Source organism: Bradysia coprophila (genome assembly GCF_014529535.1).
Source record: "Bradysia coprophila strain Holo2 chromosome X unlocalized genomic scaffold, BU_Bcop_v1 contig_128, whole genome shotgun sequence".
Taxonomy (NCBI): Eukaryota; Metazoa; Arthropoda; class Insecta; order Diptera; family Sciaridae; genus Bradysia; species Bradysia coprophila.
In genome coordinates this window covers 1,383,714-1,408,039 of record NW_023503295.1, presented here as the reverse complement: position 1 = coordinate 1,408,039, position 24,326 = coordinate 1,383,714, and the positions used below count along the sequence as shown (strand labels likewise).

General features: G+C 36.7%; 1 protein-coding gene and 1 long non-coding RNA gene across 3 annotated transcripts in view; one reads left to right on the top strand and one right to left on the bottom strand.

Annotated features, from left to right (window-relative positions):
• LOC119067684 (homeotic protein ocelliless) overlaps positions 1-23,399 on the top strand; it is a 50,904-nt gene extending 27,505 nt beyond the window's left edge. For both annotated transcript variants that reach the window (XM_037170804.1, XM_037170803.1), the window contains exons 3-4: positions 6,406-6,560; positions 19,858-23,399. In XM_037170804.1, the coding sequence (XP_037026699.1) occupies positions 6,406-6,560; positions 19,858-20,646 (944 nt within the window). In that variant the 3' untranslated portion in view covers positions 20,647-23,399. The remainder of the gene's footprint in view (positions 1-6,405; positions 6,561-19,857) is intronic.
• Positions 2,295-23,083, bottom strand: LOC119067707. The gene is made up of 3 exons (XR_005085996.1): positions 22,962-23,083; positions 9,482-9,487; positions 2,295-2,327 (listed from the first exon to the last, which is right to left on the bottom strand). It is a non-coding gene; the product is annotated as an uncharacterized LOC119067707 (long non-coding RNA).
• Positions 23,400-24,326: the final 927 nt, after the last annotated feature.

Below are 24,326 nucleotides of genomic sequence, written 5' to 3'. Positions count from 1 at the left end.
TAGGCGTACCGTATTGGTAGAGTTGAGAAAATAGGACTGATGCAATAATACCTCTCCATATATGAAGGCCAGACACTCAGTTCAATTTTTGAGTTAAACAAAATTTAAGTCGAAAAATTAATCGATCGAATTCGGGTAAAAATACTTGCAAAACATCGAACACTTATACCCCACTTCAGAATATACCTTGAAAAGAACGATTTTTTTCTTTCTTTCTTTATAATTCATACAGCCACAACGAATGCATTTTTTTTCCGTTCAATTGTTCGCCAATTGATCGTAACCAACCCACATTTCTAAACAAGCAAATAACACACAAAAAAAAGTGCAGAACTTGACTGAGGAAAAAATCAATTGCGAAATGAATTATTATTTGCCCGTGGATGGGTTCAAAATAACACAATTATTTTGTTCATTTAAGCCTCTCATTGAAAAATTTTTGATCTTCGAGGGTATACATATATTGAGTGTCAAGTGCCTTCGATTCATTGTTTTCGTGTAATTAAAATCAAATGCTCGTTTAAACGTTTTTCAACAAAAGAACGGCAAAAGGACAACAACGACTGTTAGAGGAAGTTTTTTTTACGTATCACTCAAAAATGAAGCAAATAAAAATTGTCGAACGCGAAGGAGAATGAAAAACCAACCCACAATCGACATCCCTAAAAAATGCCATATAACTAAAACTCGCATCCATATTCAGCAGTTCGACTATATGTTTATTAATGTGTAAATTCCATGTTGCTATTCGAGAATTATTTTTTTTATAGTCTCAAATTGTATACAATGGTGAAAAATGCAACATTTATGCGTTACACGTATATATATACCATGTGTATTAAAACACACAGTCTACACTTCTCTATTTTATAAAAGCGAAGTCATTTTGAATCTGAATAATGTGTATGTGCCATACGAATACTTAATAATGAAAAAAGACCATAACTTTGCATTAAGTTACCCCTCTTGAAATGTGTAGCTTTATGTTATTATTATTGTCATGCCTCAAATAAATAGTTTCAGAGCCCGCCGTATATGCATTAAAAATGGAAACCATTTTTCGGTTGCACTGTGTACAGGCAAAAACTATGAACAATAAATATTCCTTTTATATTTTGTCACGGCTGCATGTAACATTTTATAAATTTTTATAAAAATGTTTCTTATGTGTGTACGTATAATATTAGCGTCTCTCCCATTCCAGTTTGATGGGCCAGTTTACGTATAATACACGTATGTAACATACAAAGGGGATGGAAGTTAAATGACACAAAAATTTACTTTGCCCGTAAATCACGCCCTTTATTCGTAATTTCGAACGATTGACACCAGATCCCAATTTGTATTCAAATGATTAATTTTGCAATTCAAAATTAAATTAAATTCAATTACACCTACGGATTGATTAACGTTTTCCGTTAGTCATTTTACTATTTTGACAGATTGTACCGCACTGAATTAATCGCAACCATACCATATTTGGTAGCTCTAATGACAAAATTCGAACATTAGTCGGGTTAAAGAGTAGCTGTTTCGTGAAGCCTATACAAATGATTTAGGTTACAGACGCCTGTTACAGACGGCAAGCATATTAACAGTTTTTCTGTTGAAACTATTACTTCATTTGATCGAAGATTTTCCGAGATTGATTTCAGAAATCTTTTACTTCATTTGGTTTGAACACGTTTTTTTGCTATATAAAGCCTCATTAGTCAGAGCTTGTCTTTTATTATTGTTGGCGTGGTTGATAACAGATGACAGCTGTCTGTAAAAGTCTAAGGATCGTTGAAACAGTTTGTTTTTTACGTTTTCCTGTCTCACATCTTTTTACGTATTTAGGAGATCAAATCGAATGTGGCTCAAGTAACCCTTGAAGGGTCCTGTTAACGAAATTGTTACCTTGAAGATGAAGAGATTAAGCTCTTGTGTGGACGATTAGAACTTTTGTAGCCCGAGCTGACGGCAAGCCCTTTTATGTATAATTCCACTAGGAAGAATTAAAATTACAGATTGCATTTACCGACTTCGATAAACGGTCCTGTAAGTATGTAAATTAACGCACTATTTCTCTAACAAGTTGCATCAGCTTAGTAATAACTTTCGTTAGAGTCGTTAGATACCCCATTGGTCCAAATGCAATGAGATTTATTTCGGTAAATTCTGACTACCAAATCGTATTTCATTTGGGTCAGAGCGAATCTGCAGGTGATATTTTCCGAAAATTTATCGAGGTCGGTAAATGCAATCTGTAATTAGAATGTCCTAACAGTTACGTAAGATTTTCGCATTTTATGGCCTTCGGCTCGAAATACACACTTCCCACACGCCTCAACAAAAAATGTCCCAACAAGACAGTAATGTACTATTATTCGAGAGACCTATAAACTAACCACAAATGTCATCAAATCAATAAATCAATAAATCGTTTTTGTGAAGAACTTTGCAATGAAAGATTTGACTCATTTCGGATTCAACTAAAACACCACCCGACTGAAAAATCTTCATTTTTCTATTAAAACATTGTGTCACAATTCCGCCCTAACCCATTCCACATCATACCATTTACTTTTACTGTCACACAACCAAACTGGCGGCGGTGTTGCACTTTTGCACCAAAATTTCGTCATACAAATTTGACCTAGACACAAATAACTGTTCAAATTTGTCATTGTCCTCGTCTTATCCTCATTATCCTTTTAAAATACCACCGCACTTAAAATGGTGCAAAATCAATGGGTTTTCAATTGTGTTAAATTAAAAGTATCAATTTCATAGTCACGTGCGACTCATAAAACCTAACATAACGTACAGAAAGCAGAAAAAAAAAATAACAAACCGGAAATACGTTAATGTGACCGTACGGGAATATTAAACAATTTAAGTCCAATACATGTGTGTGTACATAGTGCAACATGCATCGAAAGTATGAAGCACACTCTCCACCCTCTTACACATAATTCTGTATGGATAGAGATACGTGACGTACGATTGACTTTTGAGGCGAATTGTACCGTCGTTCCAAGCATGAATGTGTCTTCGTTTGTTCACAATTAGCATAAACACGTTTAACATAAATACTTATATTATGTACAGAGAGAGAGAAGCTACCGTGTAGGGGCGGCTAATCGGGGATATTTTCCGCACAAGAACTTTATCCGTACACAAGTGGTAACTGTCGTGCCGATGCTTCATTCAAGATTTTTTATAGGCAGGCATTGATGCTGTCGTTATTAAAGTGTTAGTAGCACGATAATAGGGATATTGTACTGATTATTGCAGGCTGATAAATTTATTGTTTGGTGCCGTCGGATTGTCGTAATGGGAATGTTTTCAAATAATTTTTTTTTTAAATGTGCTGGAATTCACTCGTAAGGTAATTTCCATTCAATTTTTGTTTGGGAATGGAGAGGTTCTTACGGACGGTATGGTTCACATGGAATTTTTCTAGCGATTATATCACATTGGTAACGTTCTAACGTTCACTCAAGCTTCATAATTTGGTTTGGTGCAGTGAGTCTGGTGGCTGCCACGATGCACACACTGAATGAATCGTATGACGTAACCCAAATACGATGCAAAATTTCTAGCCTACATTTAGGCGAGATATCCATTAAGCGCCTAACTTTCCTCACAGAGTATTCGCGTACTTCGAGGCATGGTTGTAAAAGGCTGTTGGTGAGGTCTCTAAATGAACGAACAAATTACACCAAATCTCTTCGAGGGATTCTTTTGAAAAACAGCCTTCCAAACCACATAAGACCCTATTTGGCCCAAAAGCACATTAAATTACCTGTCAAATGACACTCTACACGACCATGTACGTTTTGTGTCCCTCGAGAAATTTCAGTAAGAACAGTTTGAGTCGATGAATTTTAAACACAATAAGTCCCTATTCGGCTCAATAGTACATGTGATTACCTTTCTAATGACACCACACACGACCCTGTCAGAGATGCGCCCGTAATATTACCGTGTAATATTACCCGGTAATATTACGTAAAATTACGTAATATTACCCGAAGCTCGGTAATATTGGCAATTTAAAGCCTCGGTAATATTACGTAAGTTACGTAATATTACCAAAAATCAGTTAACATATTGTAAATTTTAATCATTTTCAACAAAAATTACTCGTTTTTAGCAAATTCAAGTGTATTTTATCGTATAATTTTTGTTTTAGTTAGGCCTAGTTCAGCCTAGTTAAACAACTTGTTCAAAAACAGTCGAGTAGTATACACATTTGAATGAGCTTCAACCGAAATTGATAATTAAAAGAGCGTGGATTTTTACGATTTCTCTCAGAGTTGTCATTGAATGACGCCGTCGGCAACTCGGTCTTCTGTCACTTCATAAGAACACGGGCTTAGATCGAAAACTGAAATTTGTTACCAAATGAAATTTCATTTCAAATTTCGTATCCTAAAAGACCGAGTTTCCGGCACTGCCATCGTTGAATATTGTGGTAGCGACATACAATCTAGCGTGATAACGTAACACAAGTGCTTCCAAGTCTTTCGACTCGTGTACCCCTTCTTCAACTAGCCGAATACGAGTTTGGTTAGCTGAATAGTCCAAACAAACATTTGGGAACATCTACGCAAGAAGTAAGATTCCACATTCTTGTTCAGTCAAACTATACTTTACTCAACAAAGCTCAAAGTGAAGCATGTAATAGTAGTCTCCATGCTGCTAATGTAATTCATTCATTTTTACCTATTGTCTTGTTCAGTAAAACTATACTGAGGAAAGCTCAAAGTGACGCATGTAATAGTAGTTTACATTCCATGCTGAGAAAGTAATTCTTTTATGTGATAAAGGTGTTTTCCAGCAACAAGCTCCGGTTACTGTCTTTTTGACAAATGTAGAGTCAATCAAACAAGTTGCTCAAAAACACACGAGTGAGTTTCCGAGTATCACAAAGTTGTTTCATAAGCAATCAATTATGTAGCAGTATCGAAGGTACTGGTTTACCGTGTGACACATGCGAAAGTTGAGTTTCACGTAAAATTCACGAAAAATAAACAGAAAATAGTCCACCGTATAAAGGATAATTTTCGCAAAGGACATATTGCTGAATAATATTCAACTTTCGCATGAGTCTGATAATAAAATATCGAATTGTTACAATTTTGTATTGGTAAATTACGTAATATTACCGAAACATCGGTAATATTGGTAATTTAAGATTTCGGTAATATTACCCAATGTTACGTAATATTACCGTAATATTACGTAGTATTACCGACAATAAATAAATTACCGGTAATTTCCCATCTCTGGACCCTGTACGGCTCGCGTAATTGGAGAAATTTTTGTAAGAAAAGTGTAAGTTTTCGGTTTTTGATCACCTTTCACCAGCCAGACAAATTTCGAAGAATTTTTTTGAAAGTGGTTTTGGCTTCTAGGGTCGCTTTTGCTTTTGATGAGAATATCAACAAGAACTAGAATCGTTTATACTTGTCGTCGTGTGTGAATTAACAAATGACGGGCTGTTGCCATTGGTTCAGATAATACAGTTGGGTTTAATTGATTTTTTTCGTTTTTTTTTTTTAATTATTTAATGGACCCATCACAGCGTAAACAACTCTCTTCGTTTCGCTATGATTTCTCATTTCCATTCTCTTCCTGTCTGAACAACGGAAAAGGTTGCTGTTCAACATTCAAAGCGAAATTTTCCCATCATCTCGAATAAAATGCAAATTTTATTTAATAAACTTCCCTTTTCTTCCCACACCACCATCATCATCATCATCACCACCGATCCCCCCCGACATCAAAACATTTTCCACTTGGTGTTGTAGACTTAATTGAAGATGATTCAATTCATTTTCCAACCACTTTGTTTATCTAACTTTCGAAAATATACATATTATGTTCTCACATTCAGCCAATATTTATCCAATTCGTTTATCTAATTTGGAGACCAACACCTCGACTAAGTGATAAATTCTGTACGGCCGTAGGGAATTTCGGTTCGGTTGTTGATAATGGGTATGAGATATACGACTGAATTGATACACTTACATTGTATCCATGTGTGTGAAACAAACAAATTTTGAACGTTGTGCTGTGTGTAAGGGGGGTGATGATTCGATTTTTATTGAAATTAATTTTTAAGGGTTCACAGCTAACTCTTGAATTATTGACAGTGTTTGTGTGGAGCATTAAACAGCCTTTTTATGGAGGAGACGTATGTAGCACATCATTCACTCAAAGCAAATTGAAGTTTGTGAAGACACTAAAAATAACAGACAACGTTCTCCCATTCGATGATGTGAATATATTGAATTGTGGAGTAGTAGAAATGGTAGAAAAATGTCGAATAGAATCGTAGATAGCGTTTAATGTTTCGTAGCGAACGATTTTACTGAACCAGACTAATTCTCTTTCAATTTCTCGTTTCAGGTGTTAATCCTAGAAAACAACGAAGGGAACGAACAACGTTCACACGTGCCCAATTAGATGTATTAGAATCGTTATTCGGAAAGACAAGATATCCGGATATATTTATGCGAGAGGAAGTAGCACTAAAAATAAATTTGCCAGAGTCACGTGTACAGGTAAGCAGATTCTTGATACATTTGGCGATGAACCGAAGAGTTCTGGATCCATACTTAAGTTCTTAAGTTCCTTGATAATGAAGTCGTGCCTTTACAATTTATACTGAACACTCGAAGTTGCTTAAGGCTTATACAGTTTATCTGGTTGGGACGATAAATAAAGATCACGAAACATGGATCTGTTGATCATTTGTTGCCATTCCCGGTCATCATGTAAATCATGGTAGCCTTCCTGTTGCCGTTAAGAATCTGGCTAAAATGTCAGGTCCTGTTCTAAAGGAACCACATCATAGTCTCGGAGAGTCTATTAAATGTGTGTCCGTTTCTTCTTCTCGATCCCAAGAACATCTCGGAGTTTCCGAAAGCCTCAACTTATTCAGGTGTCGATTCAGCCCGCAATGGCTGATAATCGCTCCTACCACACCCTAATGCGACTACGGTCCATGCTGAGCACATCTTAAGACCATTTTTGGTGGGTCTTTGGAAACAAGCATTTCGTGTGAACGGCGCCATCATACGTTTTCTAGCGTTCTGCATGTTTACGCTCAGTGTTTCTCTGCTCTCTTTCATACCGATTGGTGTGTCGGTACGGTTTTGGCCCATTCACCTGGCCTGCTTTCACAAAGCTCTGCCTGAGTGACACTAGTAATCTCTCCTAAATGTAAGGAGCCTAAGGTCTACTAGATTTTGTAGCCGATACAAAGAAACAGTTGACTGTGTGCGGCCCTGAATTAATACCACTAATTTTGTGGATGTTGCTTTCTTTTCAATAAGAAGCGTTCCAGCTTGCCACGACTCGAAAATGTAATCGCATTGTTTAACATAAAGTTGTACAAACATCCAAACAAACATTTCAAATCCTTTTATAGCTCAAATATTATTTTGTTGTCCTCCTCCGTGTGCACACAAAAAAAACTAATAAACAACAAAGTCCTAAGAGCCCGTAATTGTACCTAATCAGTCAATCAATAGCGACCATAAAAATCTAAATGAAATTCGATATTTTATAATTTTACGTTTTCTTCCACATTCATTTTCTATCAAACACCGAATATACAAAAACACACAAAACACGGAGCTGCCTTATTACTCCGTGCAGTTCAACACCTCTTCGGTTATAATACATTCAACCCATAGAACTTGAGCTTTACACAATGTCCTTTTATGTCTGTTATAGTCGGGGGAAAAAAATGCACATATCATGACACGGACAAAGTTTCTAATGTCTATAGACGATAACGAAACACACACGGTTCAACAGTGCATGTGTATAACCCAAATAAAGAAGAAAAAAATAAAATAATAAAATGAACATCAACTCCGATGGTTTCATGTTCGCACTTTTAGGTTTTCAATTACACGAAATAAATGGAATTAAAGTTAAAAATATTCTTGTTCATTGTTTTGTACGGTGTGTTCAGTTTTCTTTTTTTTTCCGATTTTCGTTATAACTAGAAACTAGAACCGAAGGTAATGATACAGTGTGGCAGCACTTAGATGGGTTGAATGTTCTTGTGAGTTCATTGTTATATAAAAATGTTGTATAGGTTCCAATGCATCAATTACTTCTATGACTTTCATTCGTTTCCAGGTAGACTATCGAAAAATTTAGCTCGACACAAGGGTAGCAATTTTTGAACAAAAAAACATAGCTAACGCCGACCCGTACGAAACACCTATTCGTATCAAAAGCCTTTAATGTGAAACTCTTCATTTCTCTTACTTCATTTTCTTCTCTGCTGAAAAACTATTCTCCCTTTAAAATCACTTACATTATCCACTCTTTGCCTTGTTATCATATACAACTAAATTGCCGGAGGCAATATAGACAGCCCCGTACGAAGACAAATTTCATAAATTCCTATTTAAACAGCTATATACCGCTATATTTACCTATATTTCACTGTAAATAAACATTTCACAGAGGAATATGCTATTATATAGCTCTATATGCCTGTATATAGCTCAATATAGCTGTATATAGGTATATATAGATGTCCGTATATGGAATCCCTGAAACCCCACACACATAACAAATTATTTCCATGTTAACAGAAACTCTCTAAGTATCATTTTTCCCAAGATATTTCTATTTTACTAAAATCCAATATGGCCGCCGGCAGCCATTTTGTTAGGAGACCGGAAATAGTACCGACGCTTTACATTCGTTAATACCTTTCAAACAAAAAAAAATCATGAAATTCGGTCAAAATTTACTAGAGATATTGTCAAAATACACCACGTTCACTGTACTTCCGAGTAGCCAGATAAGAGCTCACTCCAAGAGACCTAGATCACGCTCCGGAGAACATAATTTCATAAAAAATTTTTTCCCTGATTGGTACGGTCAATACCTATCTAATAAAGCTAAAACAGACGAAATATGGCCGACCTACAAGCAAAAACTGCTTGCCGCCCTGTGCCTGTTCCACACCAAGGGGTCTAACTCACGAGTCGGTCATCCGATTTCCATAAACTTTTTTTTTGTCGATCGGTACTGAAAATACCTTTTATTTGACGTATCACTTACAAGTTTAACGTTTAAATGTCCGGAGATATCTTCGAAAAACCGTAAAGCACTTATTGGGCCACAGCTCGGGAGGGGTCGATCCAAAATCACTCATCTTCGAACTTAGCCTGTCTTTTGACATTACCAAACGGGAAAAAAAAGAATTTTCAAAATCGGATGCGTTTTACTCAAGTTATCGTGCAGACAGACAGACGGACAGACGGACATTTTTTTTCGCGGATTTGGCATCTCTAGACAACCACAATAGGTTTCCCCTTACTCAGGGAGTCCAATTCGACGTGTTACAAACGTATGCGTAAACCTATAAGACCCCAGTACTTCGTACGGGTCTAAAAACAGCAAACGATGCAACACTGCCTTTACTTACTTACTTACTTACTTAGGCGGGCACTACAACCTACTATTGGTTTCTTAGTACTTTTAGATCAGACTCAATTACATCTTTCCATCTCGCTCTTGGTGTTCCTGGTCTGCGGCTTCCATCGGGATTTGTATTTAGCAGTTTCAGCGGTACCCGTTCCTCGTTCATTCTTTGTACATGACCGAGCCATCTTAATCGATTGATTTTGATGAATTTGACTATATCAGGCTCCTTGTAAAGCTGATACAGCTCATGGTTGTATCCTCTTCTCCAGTTGCCGTTCACATTGACACCTCCAAAAATTGATCGAAGAATTCTCCTTTCAAAAACCAAAAGTGTCTGTTCGTCACTTTGTGTCATGCACCAAGCTTCCGATCCATATGCTACAACTGGTCGAATCAGCGATCTGTACAATTCGCAGTTAAGGTTGCGGCTGAGTGTTTTTGACCGGATGAGTTTTTGAAGACTGTAGGAACTCCTGTTACCAAGCGTTACCCTTCTACGTATTTCCTCTCCGATACTATTATCACTATTGACCAGCGACCCAAGGTATATAAAGCTGTCGACAGTCTCGAAGTGTTTTCCATTCACCTCCAGCGTATGGTCCGTTGGTCTGCCATCAGACAATGAAGTTGTCATGTACTTGGTTTTTCTCTCACTGACCTTGAGACCGAACTCAGCACCCCTATCTTCAATTTTCGTGAAATTTTCGTCTCGGTCATCAGCATATCCTAACAACTGACTCAACTTTCTGAAGATTGTACCTCTGGTTTCCACGTCGCTCTATCTCTTATCACCTTCTCAAGAACAATGTTGAAGAATAGGGCTGCCAGTCCATCGCCTTGTCTAAGTCCTTCCAAGGCTTCAAAGGTATCAGCTAGATTGTTCCGAATTCTGACCTTGGCTCTCACATGTGACAGAGTCATTCTAGCCAAATGAATAAGTTTTTTGGGGTAACCAAGTTCCATCATCGCATTCCATAGTTTCCTTCGAAAAACCCTGTCATATGCCGTTTCAAAATCAACAAACAAATGGTGTAGAGCAACATTGAACTCTCTGCATTTCTCCATGATCTGCCTGATGCTAAAGCTAAACAACTGGTCTGTTGTTGTGGGATCGTTGCGGAATCCACCCTGGTATTCCCCAGTTGTTGGTTCCGAATACGCCATGAGACGCTGCCGTAAAATATCCGCAAATATTTTGTACGCTGTGTTCAATAGATTACCTTTACTTAAATGTTGTCTATTTTTCACCGGATTGTCACCATAAATCTGCTCTGTATAACATCCCGTTCCGCAAAAACATTCCCTCAAGCTATTAATTAAGTTTATAAACGGAGTGCACATGATCGAACCGAATGAACTTTAAATAATTTTGTGCATAACTTTCCAGTCTCGGTGGTTAGAAATGTTTGATAAGGACCTCCTATTAAATACAAAGTTTGTGTGAATTGTGAGCAAAGTTTTGCCACGTTCCAACTCTATTCGGTCGCCAGTGCCATGCACATTTAGGATAGCAATTTTCAGTTTTTGTTTAATTTGAAATAATTTGTAATCTCGATCCGGAAAGTGCACCGACATTTTTTCGTGTGAAAATATATGGTGACCGAAGAGGCAACCCTTGTTTTTCATGTCTTACGGATTTTACCACATTTTCCGCTTGGGAAAGCTTAAATGATCGGAAAACTTCTTAAGTTTTAAACTTCTAATTGTCGTCGTTCATTCAATTTACACCGAGAATTTCATTGAAAACTTTTAAGGGTATCTTCGTGTGTCGCTTTGGAACTAGAATTCGAAAATAGTCTTGCAATGAATGAACTGTACGAGGTCTTTACTCGTATTATCGTCTCATTCCATTATTGCAAATAGCCAATCCATTAAAACCGATCATAAATCGACAATTTAATTTAAGGTACAGCAAATCTGTAGCAGTCGAGAAATCATATTTCATTTTCATGTCATGCAATCGAACCTCTACTTTTCCTCTATTCATTCGGTTTTTTTGTTATTATTATTGTTGCCCAGATAGATGTAAACACACACTTTTATTACAATATATGTAGACACAATTCCATCCGAAAACTATTATCCATTCATAAACAGTAAAATGTGCCCTGTCATTCGACATCTCTCAAAGGAATTTTATGACAAATTGTTATTGTTGGTCTTGTTTGGGATGCACGTCAGAAGAATTTTTTTTTTTTGTTTGATACATTTTTCTGTTCAATTGGGCGTTGCATGGCACTATTAACATAAACAGTGGCTTTTTTCAATGGGCTTATTTGAGGGTAAACCTTTTAACGGCTTTTAAACGTAAATCTAACGTACGTTTTTGAGGTAAAAAGACAACATTATTTTCGCAAAAACAACCTTAATATGTTATTCAGTGAAATGACAAGGATGTTTTGTTAATATATTTAGATCGTTGTTGGGTGCTTCGTTTGAAGGAATATAATTGGCGCCAACTGCAATGCAATGTTGGAATTTAATTGAATTTAAAACAAAATTCAACATTTCACGAAATGACTCTTTGCCTTTTGACAAGTTTTTCTAGAAAAAAATGTTTTCTTCGGAAAACTTTGTGCACTTTCGGGAACAAAATAATTATTTGTCCCAGAACGTTATTAGCTACAAATGAGTAACGAGATGTTTACAGTATTGGACAGAGACACTTTTAAGACTTTTTCAGTGCGGGGGCCGCTTTATGCAGGGGCCCAATTTTTTCTAGTAGGGAGCCCTTACATTACCCTTTAGACTAAGAACACTAGGGGCCCACTGCGGGGGATTTGTTAGAGAGAGCAAGGTCAACTGGGGGGGACGAGACAGGGGCCTGCGGGGGATTTGTCCCACGAGCTTGTATGTTAGAAGTGTCTCTGGTATTGGAGGTCCAATGTCTAACCGAAATAAAGATCTTATCGGGAGTGAATTAAGGAGAGATCTTATTCGTTTGAATGGTATAATTGAAGTGAAAATTTTATTTTACATGAATCGTTAAGACTACTTGAGTCAGACTACTATATTCTATTTGGAATAAATATTTCATAGTGATCTTTGATTCCAACATCCCTCCTCAAAGATTACTACATCTTGAAATCGCCAAGTCCGACAAGTTGAGTGAGTTTACTGCCACCACACTGCGACTGTCTCCTCAGACGAAACGACATACTAACCGCCATACTTGGAATTTTACTCCGCCACCGGTCTTGTAGCGTAGCTACATTCGCTTGCACTTAACGGTGCCACAACTTTCCACAGATCACATACCAACCACAATTCAATCGTACAGCGAGTGTTATTGACACCCCTTCCAGTGCAAACTGGCGCTGCAGATTAATTGCCTCAGTTCAATGTGTCTGGGCCCATAACCTGTTGGAATTTCACGGATTCCAATCCGGACTTCTAATAAAACTAAGATGTTCACACTTTGAACGTTTATTAGAGAGTGCCTTGTTCTATGAACAAAGCATCGTATTTATACCTAATTCTAAGTCTACTACGTTGATATCCATTTCATTAGGCTACTATTTTAGTGTGTCTCCTCGAGTGTTCGACTTGAACGAGTTATATTAATTGTATAACTCCAACATACAGTTCTCCTTTTTCGACAAAACGTTTTTGCGTTTGTCGTACGCAAATATTCATTTTGTCGCTCTCAGTTGGAGAAGATTGGTTGGTTGTTTATTGTTGACCAACTCATTTACATAACGAAACAATTCCATCCAATCAGGAATAATAGAAACAATTCAATTCAAAAAGTGAGAAATTCCAACGCCTTCAACACTTAGACCATCGTCTTTGGGTCTATTTGCTCTCTGTCACGAAGGACAACACTTTTGGCAAATCTAATCCCAACTGCTCTCCAGGCGTAATGTAAAAATCGTCTAAATGTTTCGTTCTAAGATTCAATAAAGCCGAACACGGGCATATTAAGGGCCTCGATGTTTCTGGCTCATAGCAGCATCCTCTACAGAGTCGTTAACCACACCTATCTAAGCATTCTCAACTTGGCTCTGCTCAGACTTAAGAAAAAGCTGGTGGTTTTCTCCTTACATCCTTCCAGGAATTTCTTCGCCTCTCTGCAGCTGCCTAAGCGTTCCCAGTTGGAGAAGCTTTATCAATTCTTTTTTATTGCTGCAGCAACATTTCTGAACCAGCAGTCAATTAAATTTGCCATTAGGGATAGGTAGTTCAAGACGGAACGTCTCTAGTTTTTTGAAGAGATAGTTAAGGGTAAAGAATAGTGATTCAGTGTCCCGGGGGCACTTCAAACTCGATGATCTGATAACAGTTCATTAACCCTGGGAGCTACTTGTTGACGACCAAAAAAAAAAATTAAAGCTCAAGGTGTCACTTCTAAAGCCAGTTAACACTGAACAACTCTTTTGAATACTTTTCATTCAGCATAGATCAGACCTGGAACGTTCATATTCGACGTGAAATTACCCAATTCCGTTACTTATTTACCGTTAGACGATAGGAATTCGTCCACATTTTTTGAATTGACTTAAACAGTAGAAAAACAGTAAAAGTGGTACATTAAAGAAACTCGACCTTGCCGTCGGAAAACATTCTTTCTCAACCAATAAACAAAAAAAAATTATTTTTTTCCTCTCTATCGATATGTCGATATCTCCTTAGCAAATAGCTCAACAACCGTTACAAATAATTTGGCAAATAAAAAAAAATTTATTCAGTGAAAATGTGCTGAACATACTGCAATTTGCACATTAATAAATTTTAAGTAAACAATTTGACATCTTATTTTCAAAAATCGTTACTTTCCAAAGGGGCCCCTTTGCTCAATAACAATAGCCCGGCTATACGATAAAAATGCTCCTCGTTTCAAACGAAAACCAAACATCCGAAAAATTTTCTGTGAAAAATTATCACCGAAAACATCTGCGATTTGTTTGCTGTAGGGCTGTATATTTGGTTAATAAAATAATTGCATACATTTGGGGTATGTTATGTGTGTGTGAATATTTGTTGATATAATATACAGTGGATGGTTGGATGGATAGGATAGATTTGTCACCATTTTTGCTGAGAAGTGATTTATGTCGACAGAAATATCTTAATTCGACAGAGACCAATTCGATGACTTTATTATTTGAGTTACTGTAATTTAACTTGATGTGGGCTACAGGCTAGGGCTTATCGAATTTTGAGAATTTTAAGGGTCGCGATAGCCTGTGTGCGGAAAACGTAGATCATTGAAAACTAAGTCCAGACATATGGTTGATGGATCCGAAGGTGCCCGGGAAGAAGTCCCACCGGACGACTTTAACTTTCAAATGGTCATAACTCGGAAAGTTGAGAGTATTTCTGAAAACAATGTTCTAGCAGGATGTAGAGCGTTAAAAACTCTACAAAACTGCTAAAGAAACCGATGGTCCAAAAGGTGTGTCTGTCGAGGTTTTCTAACATCGAAAGTTCGACATTTTGGTTTTTGACTTTTATTTCCTGAGAGACAAATTATTAAGTTTAGCTTTTGGCATGAGGTTGTAGAGGAGGTCGAGTACACTAGGCATTGTCCCGGTCGGCGATCCATCCGAAACCACTTTTTCAACATTTTTGAATGGACTTTTTAAGTGTACCCACGTCGCCCACGAAGCCATTGCAGACATTGTAACCGGTGTTGCTGAGTCGAGGTAACCTTGGCCAGTAAGTGCAGATAATATTCCATAACAGTAGCTGAACTCTTTTACAAAATATTTAAGAATTCGGTGTAGCACATTTTGTACTACAAAATCTGAGAAAGTGAAATTTGTGAGAAAAACAACAGATAATCGTTTTAATTAGTTATTTGACCCACGAACAGTAGTAAGAAGTCGATTTCGTTGCAAATACACATTTTTCGATATTTTTACAAAAGGTTGAACTTCGTGGTTCGGTTTCTTTGGCAGTTTTGTAGAGTTTTTAACGCTCTACATTCTGCTAGAACATTGTTTTCAGAAATACTCTCAACTTTCCGAGTTATGACCATTTGAAAGTTAAAGTCGTCCGGGGGGACTTCTTCCCGGGCACCTTCGGATCCATCAACCATATGTCTGGAATTAGTTTTCAATGATCTACGTTTTCCGCACACAGGCTAAAAATTCGATACGCCCTACTACAGGCTATGCGCAGCTTAGTCATTTGATGTTTGCATTCCACACATTGAATCACTTCACTTAGTGTGGAACTTTAACATTTTCATTTACATCAGAAAGAAGTCATCGAAGAACTGGTTTGTGATAATTTCTCGCTCAACATCACCTCGAGCAATGATTTTATGTTTTGTTCGTGTTAATTCCTTCAACTATTTTGTCTACCTGAATCTTGGTTAAATTGACGATATGCCACACTAACTATTACAGATCACATTCCGTCCAGGTGGCGGGACATTTCCACACCGTCAATATCGTCAGGAACGATATTATCGTTTTTTTGGACGATATTATCGTTTTTTTGGACGATATTATCGTCTAAAAAACGATACCATCGTCTAAAAAACGATAATATCGTTTTTAGACGATAGTATCGTCCAAAAAAACGATAATATCGTTTTTTGGACGATAGTATCGTCTGAAAATCGATATTATCGTTTTTTAGACGATACTATCGTCCAAAAAAACGATATTATCGCCCAAAAAATTTTCATCCAGGACGATAATATCGTCTAAATTGAAAAATTCTAAAATATTGTCTGGACGATAGTATCGTTTTCTTGTCGATATTATCGTTCAAAAAACGATATTATCGTTTTCTGGACGATATTACCGTTCTAGAAAATCTAATGGATATTTTCGTTTTCTGTACGATAATATCGTCCAAAACGATAATATCGTCCAAAACGATAATATCGTCCTGGGCGATATTATCGTTTTCTTAAACGATAATATCGTCCAGGACGATACTATCGTTTAAAAAAATGACAATATCGTTCCTGACGATATTGACCGTGTAGTTATGTCACCTCATCACAGATCACATTCCGTCCAAGATCCTGTCTTTTGTGTGTTGATTTCAAATTTATTAATTATTTGACGATATTCAAATATATTCAGAGTGGAACTAATTCACTAGCAACGACCGTACTCCGCCAAAATGTATCCAGCGAAAATTCCGCATTATTCGAAAGCGCAAACATTCACCCTCACTTTTCAAAAAACCATTAACCAAACAACATGGAAATAAAGGAAATAATGAATAAAATTACATCATAGTGTAAATCCGTAAACAAATCACATGGTTAACTTGGCAGAAAATGACAAGTCTTCCGCCCTTTCAATTTATAATGTGCCAATATACACGACAACGAATCAAATCTATGCCCTTGCTTCTCATCCAACATCCAACATAGAGAAATATCATATAAAATTCAATTGAGTTTTTGAACGAGGGTAATGTTTTAGGCACTACACAATAACATTACATCGTATAGTCGCCCCTACATAAAAAAACACACTCATCGGGAAAAATGTAACAACAATACGGATGCGAAAATTGAATCTGGGGTTGCTTTTACGTTCAGCAGATTTTCTTTCGTCTTGTTGTTTCTCTTCTACTATTTTCTAGTTATTTTCACGCACTTGATAGATACATACGCAACGACTATAATAAAAACAACTTGAAGAGTGTGGTTCGACCAAAAAATTTGCGATGAGGCGGCATATATAGTCGAATGCCTGTGTGAATGTAATACATCGGAAAAGCCCGGAAAGGAGAGGGTTTTTTTTCGGTATAAATGCATCAACACCAGGATTGACATTGAGTTGATTTAGGGAAAATACTTTGCTTCTTATTATGGTACTTTACTAGGCGTATCAAATTTCATTATGTGTAAAAGATTTGATTTCAATTTCGGGGGAGTTATTTTCTTGGATGATTGCTGAATATTTTGTTTGAAGTTTTTTCGAATGATTTGATTTTAAAAGGTTTTGTTGAATTTGTTTGCTTTGGTTTGGTTGGGAGGAAATATTTAGAAAAAAAAAATTGTTGGTCGGTTTAGGTTTTCCTTTGCATTTTTTTTGGGTTCTACCGACTGAAGAAACTTTTATCTTGTTAGGAGCTTGTGACTTTCAGACATCAATTTAATTAGACCCAAAACGGATGAGATTTTATCGGAGAAACGACCATCGGTTCTGTTTTCAATGCTCACATTCCTAATCAAATTATTCGCATTTCCAAACGTAATAGAATCCTCCTAGGACCCACCTATACCTTTCCTACTTCTTGTACAAACTGTCTCACATTTTCGAATTCTTTCTTGTCACAACACGTAAGAGTGGCAGACAGGAGAACGAAAACGTTTGCTTGAATTCCACATATTGTACTAGTGGATGTTCTAGAGACATTCTTGCAAATCTAGTAATTTTAATGACACGGGACCCGCGTTAGTTCAACCGAATTTCATTACATTTTTGTTATGATTCGCTGAACTATTACACGTATAGGATTATGACTAGGAGACTAGCAGACAAGTCATCAATCAGTCACTGTCGCCATGGCCTGATGAGATGAAAGTGAATTAATTCTTAAAAATTATTTACTTACTTACTTACGCGGGCACTAGAACCTACTATTAGTTTTGGCCTCTTCCAGCAATCTTCTCCAATCGGACCTATTCCACGCCAACGTTCTCCTGTCGCTCACTCTTAGTACTTTTAGATCAGACTCAATTACATCTGCGTCTTCCATCGGGATTTGTATTTAGCAGTTTCAGTGGTACACGTTCCTCGTTCATTCTTTGTGCATGACCGAGCCATCTTAATCGATTGATTTTGATGAATTTGACTATATCAGGCTCCTTGTAAAGCTGATACAGCTCATGGTTGTATCCTCTTCTCCAGTTGCCGTTCACATTGACACCTCCAAAAATTGATCGAAGAATTCTCCTTTCCAAAACCAAAAGTGTCTGTTCGTCACTTTGTGTCATGCACCAAGCTTCCGATCCATATGCTACAACTGGTCGAATCAGCGATCTGTACAATTCGCACTTAAGGTTGCGATTGAGTGTTTTTGACCGGATGAGTTTTTGAAGACTATAGGAACTCCTGTTACCAAGCGTTACCCTTCTACGTATTTCCTATCCGATACTATTATCACTAATGACCAGCGACCCAAGGTAAATAAAGCTGTCGACAGTCTCGAAGTGTTTTCCATTCACCTCCAGCGTATGGTCCGTTGATCTGCCATCAAACAATGAAGTTGTCATGTACTTGGTTTTTCTCTCATTGACCTTGAGACCGAACTCAGCACCCCTATCTTCAATTTTCGTGAAATTCTCTTTAACGATGTCAATGTTCCGTCCAATTAAGTCTAGGTCATCAGCATATCCTAACAACTGACTCAACTTTCTGAAGATTGTACCGCTGGTTTCCACGTCGCACTCTCTTATCACCTTCTCGAGAACAATGTTGATGAATAGAGCTGCCAGTCCATCGCCTTGTCTAAGTACTTCCAAGACTTCAAAGGTATCAGATAGATTGTTCCGAATTCTGACCTTGGCTCTCACATGTGACAGAGTCATTCTAGCCAAATGAATAAGTTTTTAAAAATTATTTACTAAACAATATCTCGTTGTATCGAAACAGAGTGCGAACCATCATGGTTCGGTTGACTTCAGAAAACGCTATCTTCTACAACAATTCTGTCTAGTCAGACGCGGTGTCGGCGTCAAAGTTACAGTAAATCCAAAACGCGGCCACAATTCCTGGTCATTAGGCCTTTTGAACCGTGAGATGTATGGCAGACCGATTGATGTTGTGTTGGTTAACAAACGAAATGCATTGAATCGCCAAGACCAGATCAAATAACTGAATCTTAAACGACCACATTTATCCGTTCTGTGTCTATCCCAACATTGTGTTTTATTCACAACATGCCTAATGTTTTTAATGAACAATTTTTGTGGAATAAATTTTCCTCAAAGACTCATTGATGCGTAAATCGCCTGCTGTGCAATATTACGAAATTTAATATACTTGAGCAACTGTAAATCTGGCATATTATATCCTTAAATGATATTGGGTGTTCCGTGTTCAATACATCAACCCCACTTTTTGGAAAATACCGCACAAATGTTTATAAAATTGCTATCGTATGGTGTGCATAAGAATAAAAGTGAAAATTTGTTTTATTTTTTGGTATAACTTGTGTTCGATTTATATATATGTAATATACACGAAGCACTCACAGTGTTTATGGTTATGTCGTTATTAGGAGAAGACAAAACCGAAAAATGTTATTTCCCTCGAGATTATGTGCTGAGGTAATATTGTTGTGGTTTGAAAGGGCAAGTTTTGAGGGATGTTTTTGTACGACTTCATAATGAAAAGTTGCTTTTCTTCGACACAATAAAATAACGGAAAGAAGGAAGGAAAATTTTTTTAAAATTCGGTTTCTCTTCTATCTCATTCGCAGGTATGGTTTAAAAATCGTCGGGCCAAATGCCGTCAACAGCAGACACATCAACAATCCACAAATGTGTCAAACACTTCCAAGTCATCGAATTCGGCGTCGGGAGCGTCTGCCAATAACAGCGTCAGCGGTTCAGTCGGATCGAAGTGTCGCCAACAGCAGTCCCATCAACAGTCATCAAATATCTCAAATAGTTCCAAGTCATCAAATACCGCTTCCGGATCTTCGTCCAATAACAGAGTCAGCGGCAATGTTGGTGGCAGCGGTAGCGTTGGCGGCAGTGTCGGAGGTGGTGGAAATGTGGGAGCCGGCGGAATTGGCCTGAATTCGTCGCCCATTTTACCGATGACACCAGCAACATCAGTTAGCCCGCCTGCAAATATGACAAATTCCGGCAGTAGATTGACCGGAGACAGTATGCGAACTTCACCGTACAACACAATCAACACGTCGCCATATTCCGTCATCAATCCGCGAACCGGTCAAACTGGCGGTAATCTGACGCCATTAGGATCCAATTCAACTGTTATGTCAACGCCATCACCTCCAAACACTCCGCAAGCGAACCAGTTCGCCTATCATCATCCGAATCATCCGGACTATTTCTGGAACCATCAGTACCCACAATATCAGAACAATTACACGTCGCAATATTACACATCGATGGACTATTTGAACAATCAAAGTTCGGCCAGCTATAACATGGGCCATTCCGGTTACGGATTGGCTTCGACACCGTCGTCGATGGGCGCTCAGGCGTTTTCGCCGAATGGGCTCGACTATGTTGTGTAGAAGATGGCCAGAAATCGATTAAGAATGTTAAGGTGAGCCCGAGGAGACACACAGAGAGAACACGGTGAAAAGCGGATGAAAAGTAAGAAGAAGGAGAAGAAGAAACAAATTAAAAGTAAAGTAAAATTCTGAGCATTTATAAATATAAAATTGTATATAATCATGAAAAATTATTGAATTAATTAATGAAATTTCATTAGTTTAAGAGAAATCGAACTGTGAAATAATTCCGCAACAATAAACTTTTTCCTTTAAAAAAAAAGAAGAAAATTTCGCATTGGACGCATCGTAATGTCGAAAAGTGCAAGGACTTTTTCGTTTTGTTGTTACACTTTTCGGCGCTATGAAAATCCATTAAAAAATTTCCTCCGCCACTTCCCTATCATCTCATTTAAATTTAGTCGGATTAATTTTCCATTGGTGACGTCTATTATAAAAGTAATGTACAAAGAACGACATCACACAGGAAAAAGTTCATTGTCGCGCGCATTATTTTATTTATATTTTCCCTCCCCATTTTTTGTAACATTTTCATTTTATCAATTTTTTTTTACTTTATTATTACTCTCTCATTATATAAAAAAGAAAAATGAAGAAAAAGACAAAAATAAATTTAAAACATAAAATGAGACCCGTACGAAAGTGTTGTGTATTCAATATTCCTGTTCTTCATGTTACCTTGAAAATACACACTCCATCGCTTCATTTAAACTTCTCTTCGAATTGCTCAAATCAACGCACTCCAAGACAAACCAACAGATTTTTTTAACTGTCAATTGACCTCTTATTTTGTATGGAACGTCCGTAACGCAGTGGCATGTTCCAACATAAAAAAAAATTGAATTTACTTGAGAATTTTGGACTGGAGTGCGTTGCTTAAATGCACCGAGAGGCATTAGTCGTATTAGTGAATTATAAGAAAAATTAAATTTAATTATTTTTACTGGTTTCTTTAAGCTACAATATGATGTAAATAGGTAGAACATGTTTGAGATTATTGATCGAAACAAAAAATGAAAAGTAAAAAAAAAGCAAATTTCATTTTTCTTATAGTTCGATAATGAGACACATCCCCTTTCAGCATTTAACTACTCATTAAAGTTACTCAAAGCAACGCTGGTCCCGTCCGGAGTTAGAGTGTACCTATCCGTAAATGGGTATAGCCCAGTACAGATGTCTTTGACGGCAACTCTGTAATTATCATTTGGGAATAGTTATTTACGTATCTGTGGTGGACGGTATATTTTAGGCAATCTCGCGAGTTGTAGCCCGAACGAAAGCCCGACAAGCAAAAGTTCCTAAAATAGACCGTCCACAACAGATGCGTGTACAACCTTTCATGCTGAGGGCCTAATTTACGAAAAAAAATCCGTAATTTATGCCCAAGGCATGAAATAGTATTTTACATGACTAAGGATAATAAGATGAAAAGTGGAGTTTTCGTAAGAATTTTGTCAAAAAACACACGAAAATGAGACTTTTCATTTTTATCTCGAGTTATGTAATGGATTTTACATGCTGAGGGCTTCGAAAGAAGTGCTTGAAACATGAAAAGTGCGGTTTTCGACGCATGTAGCATGTAAAACATATTGTACCAACTGTTTCTCTGGGTTCAACAATGGAATTCTTACTTCTACAAATGATTTAAATCATTACCAGTATTTTCATGAAATTGGTGACAATGTGATGGAAATATTGGTAATTATTTATAATGCTCACCCTGAAATAATGAACGCTCGAATATCATTTCGGCGCAAGATCTTTCAATTTTACTGAAATCCAATATGTCGGCTGTCAGACATTTTCTTGGGTAGCCGAAGCTCGCACCACCGAGTCATTATTTATCTTTCAAAGAAGAAAATCATGACAATCAGCTGTCAACGTTTACTTCATTTGTCTATTTGAAAACTTGAAAAAGCCCTAATACTATCTGGACGGTTAAACGCAAGTTTTCATGTTCAAACAAGGGCTTATTTTTGAAAATCTTGAACCAAAAAATTAGAATTTCAAATTTTTCAAAATTTACAAAAAAAATAAGCCTTGTGTTGGAACTTAGCCTATTCTTAGGCCATTCAGAAAGCATTTACCGAAATCGGAGAATTGTGTGGAAGAAAAATTTTGCAGACATTCTGAGGAACATTTTTTTGTTGTCTTGCGGCCAACGACTGTGTAAACAAAAACCAATTCTTTACATTTTCAGGCCTACAAAAAAAAAACAAAATAACATAATGTCTCGCTGAGATTTATTTCGACGTCTTGGTATATTCCTCGTCTTCGGCTCGAAATATAACCTTCCAACTCAACAAAAAAAAGACCTAAAAATGTCCCAGCGAGACAGTAATGTACTATTACTGAGTTGGCATTTCTAAGCAACCGGAAAAGATTTCCCATTACTCAGTGATACGAGAACGTAGTGTTACAATTGGTAAAGTGGTAAACGAATTTATAGGCGCCATGCACTTCGTACGGGTCTAAAACGTGACAGAAAATGTTAATTTTCATTTCAAAATATTTTTGGCGGCGTATGGATAAAATGATATCAACTGATTCATATCATCAAATTAAAAAAAAATTGTATTCTTTATAAATAAAAAAAGCAAACAAAAAAAATGAATGAAAAATAAAAAATACAAATTGTTATTACAAGAAAAAAAAAGTATATTATTAGTAGTATAATCTGTGCAATTTTTTGTAAAAATATGTGCGTGCTAATTATTTTGAGTGAAATTATTATTTTAACGAAAAATTTCTTTTTTTTTAAACTTTTTTGTTTTTAAAAATAAATTCAATTCAATTTCTTAATTTTAATATTTCATTTCAAAATCACAACAACGGTTGCTCGGGGTGGCATTTTTATCGGACAAAAAAAAAGACTGCCTGCGACACGACAAAATGGTATTATAGCGTTTACAAAAAAAAATTAAAATTAAATTTAAAATAAATAAATAAATTTTGACGTCATAATGCTGACCAAATGTCGTCTGTGCAACCGAAAACCTAAATTATATAAAACTAAAAATTGATTACGTATTTGAGAAATAAGAAAAACAAAATATATTATTGTAAATAAATTGTGTTTGAAAAAGGAAAAAAAAAATAAATCAAAAAATTAAAGAAATAAAAAAAAAAACAATTGAAAAATTATTTCGATTTTATTTTTGTGCACATTCAATCAAATCTCACATCACATACTTCCGATCCGACAAAATTCTACACGGAGAAAAAAGCTGAAATGGATTACTTTTGTGAAAAACGTTTTTTCATCCTGAAGTACCAAAAACGTCACATTCTCTTACCAAATTTAGTACCGAAAGAGGAATGCTCTGACCTACTTTTTAGCCCCGTACGAAGTACGAAGGGGCTTATAGGATTACGATGCCGTGTGTAATTGATGGAATTCGAAGCAGACGGTAAGGGCAAAGTGTTTGCCTATGTTCATAGATGACGAATCTGCAATAAAAATTTGGGCCGTCTGTCCGTCTGTCCGTCACGTCGATATCTTGAGTAAATCAAATCCGATTTCAAAAATTTTTTTTTCCCTGAAAGATAGTCAAAATAGTGAGGCTAAGTTCGAAGATCGGCATATTCGGGTCGGCCCTTCGTGAGTTAGGGCCACCTAAGTGATTTAAGGTCTTTTGGTGATATTTATGGCAAAATAAACGATGGAAATGTAAATGACA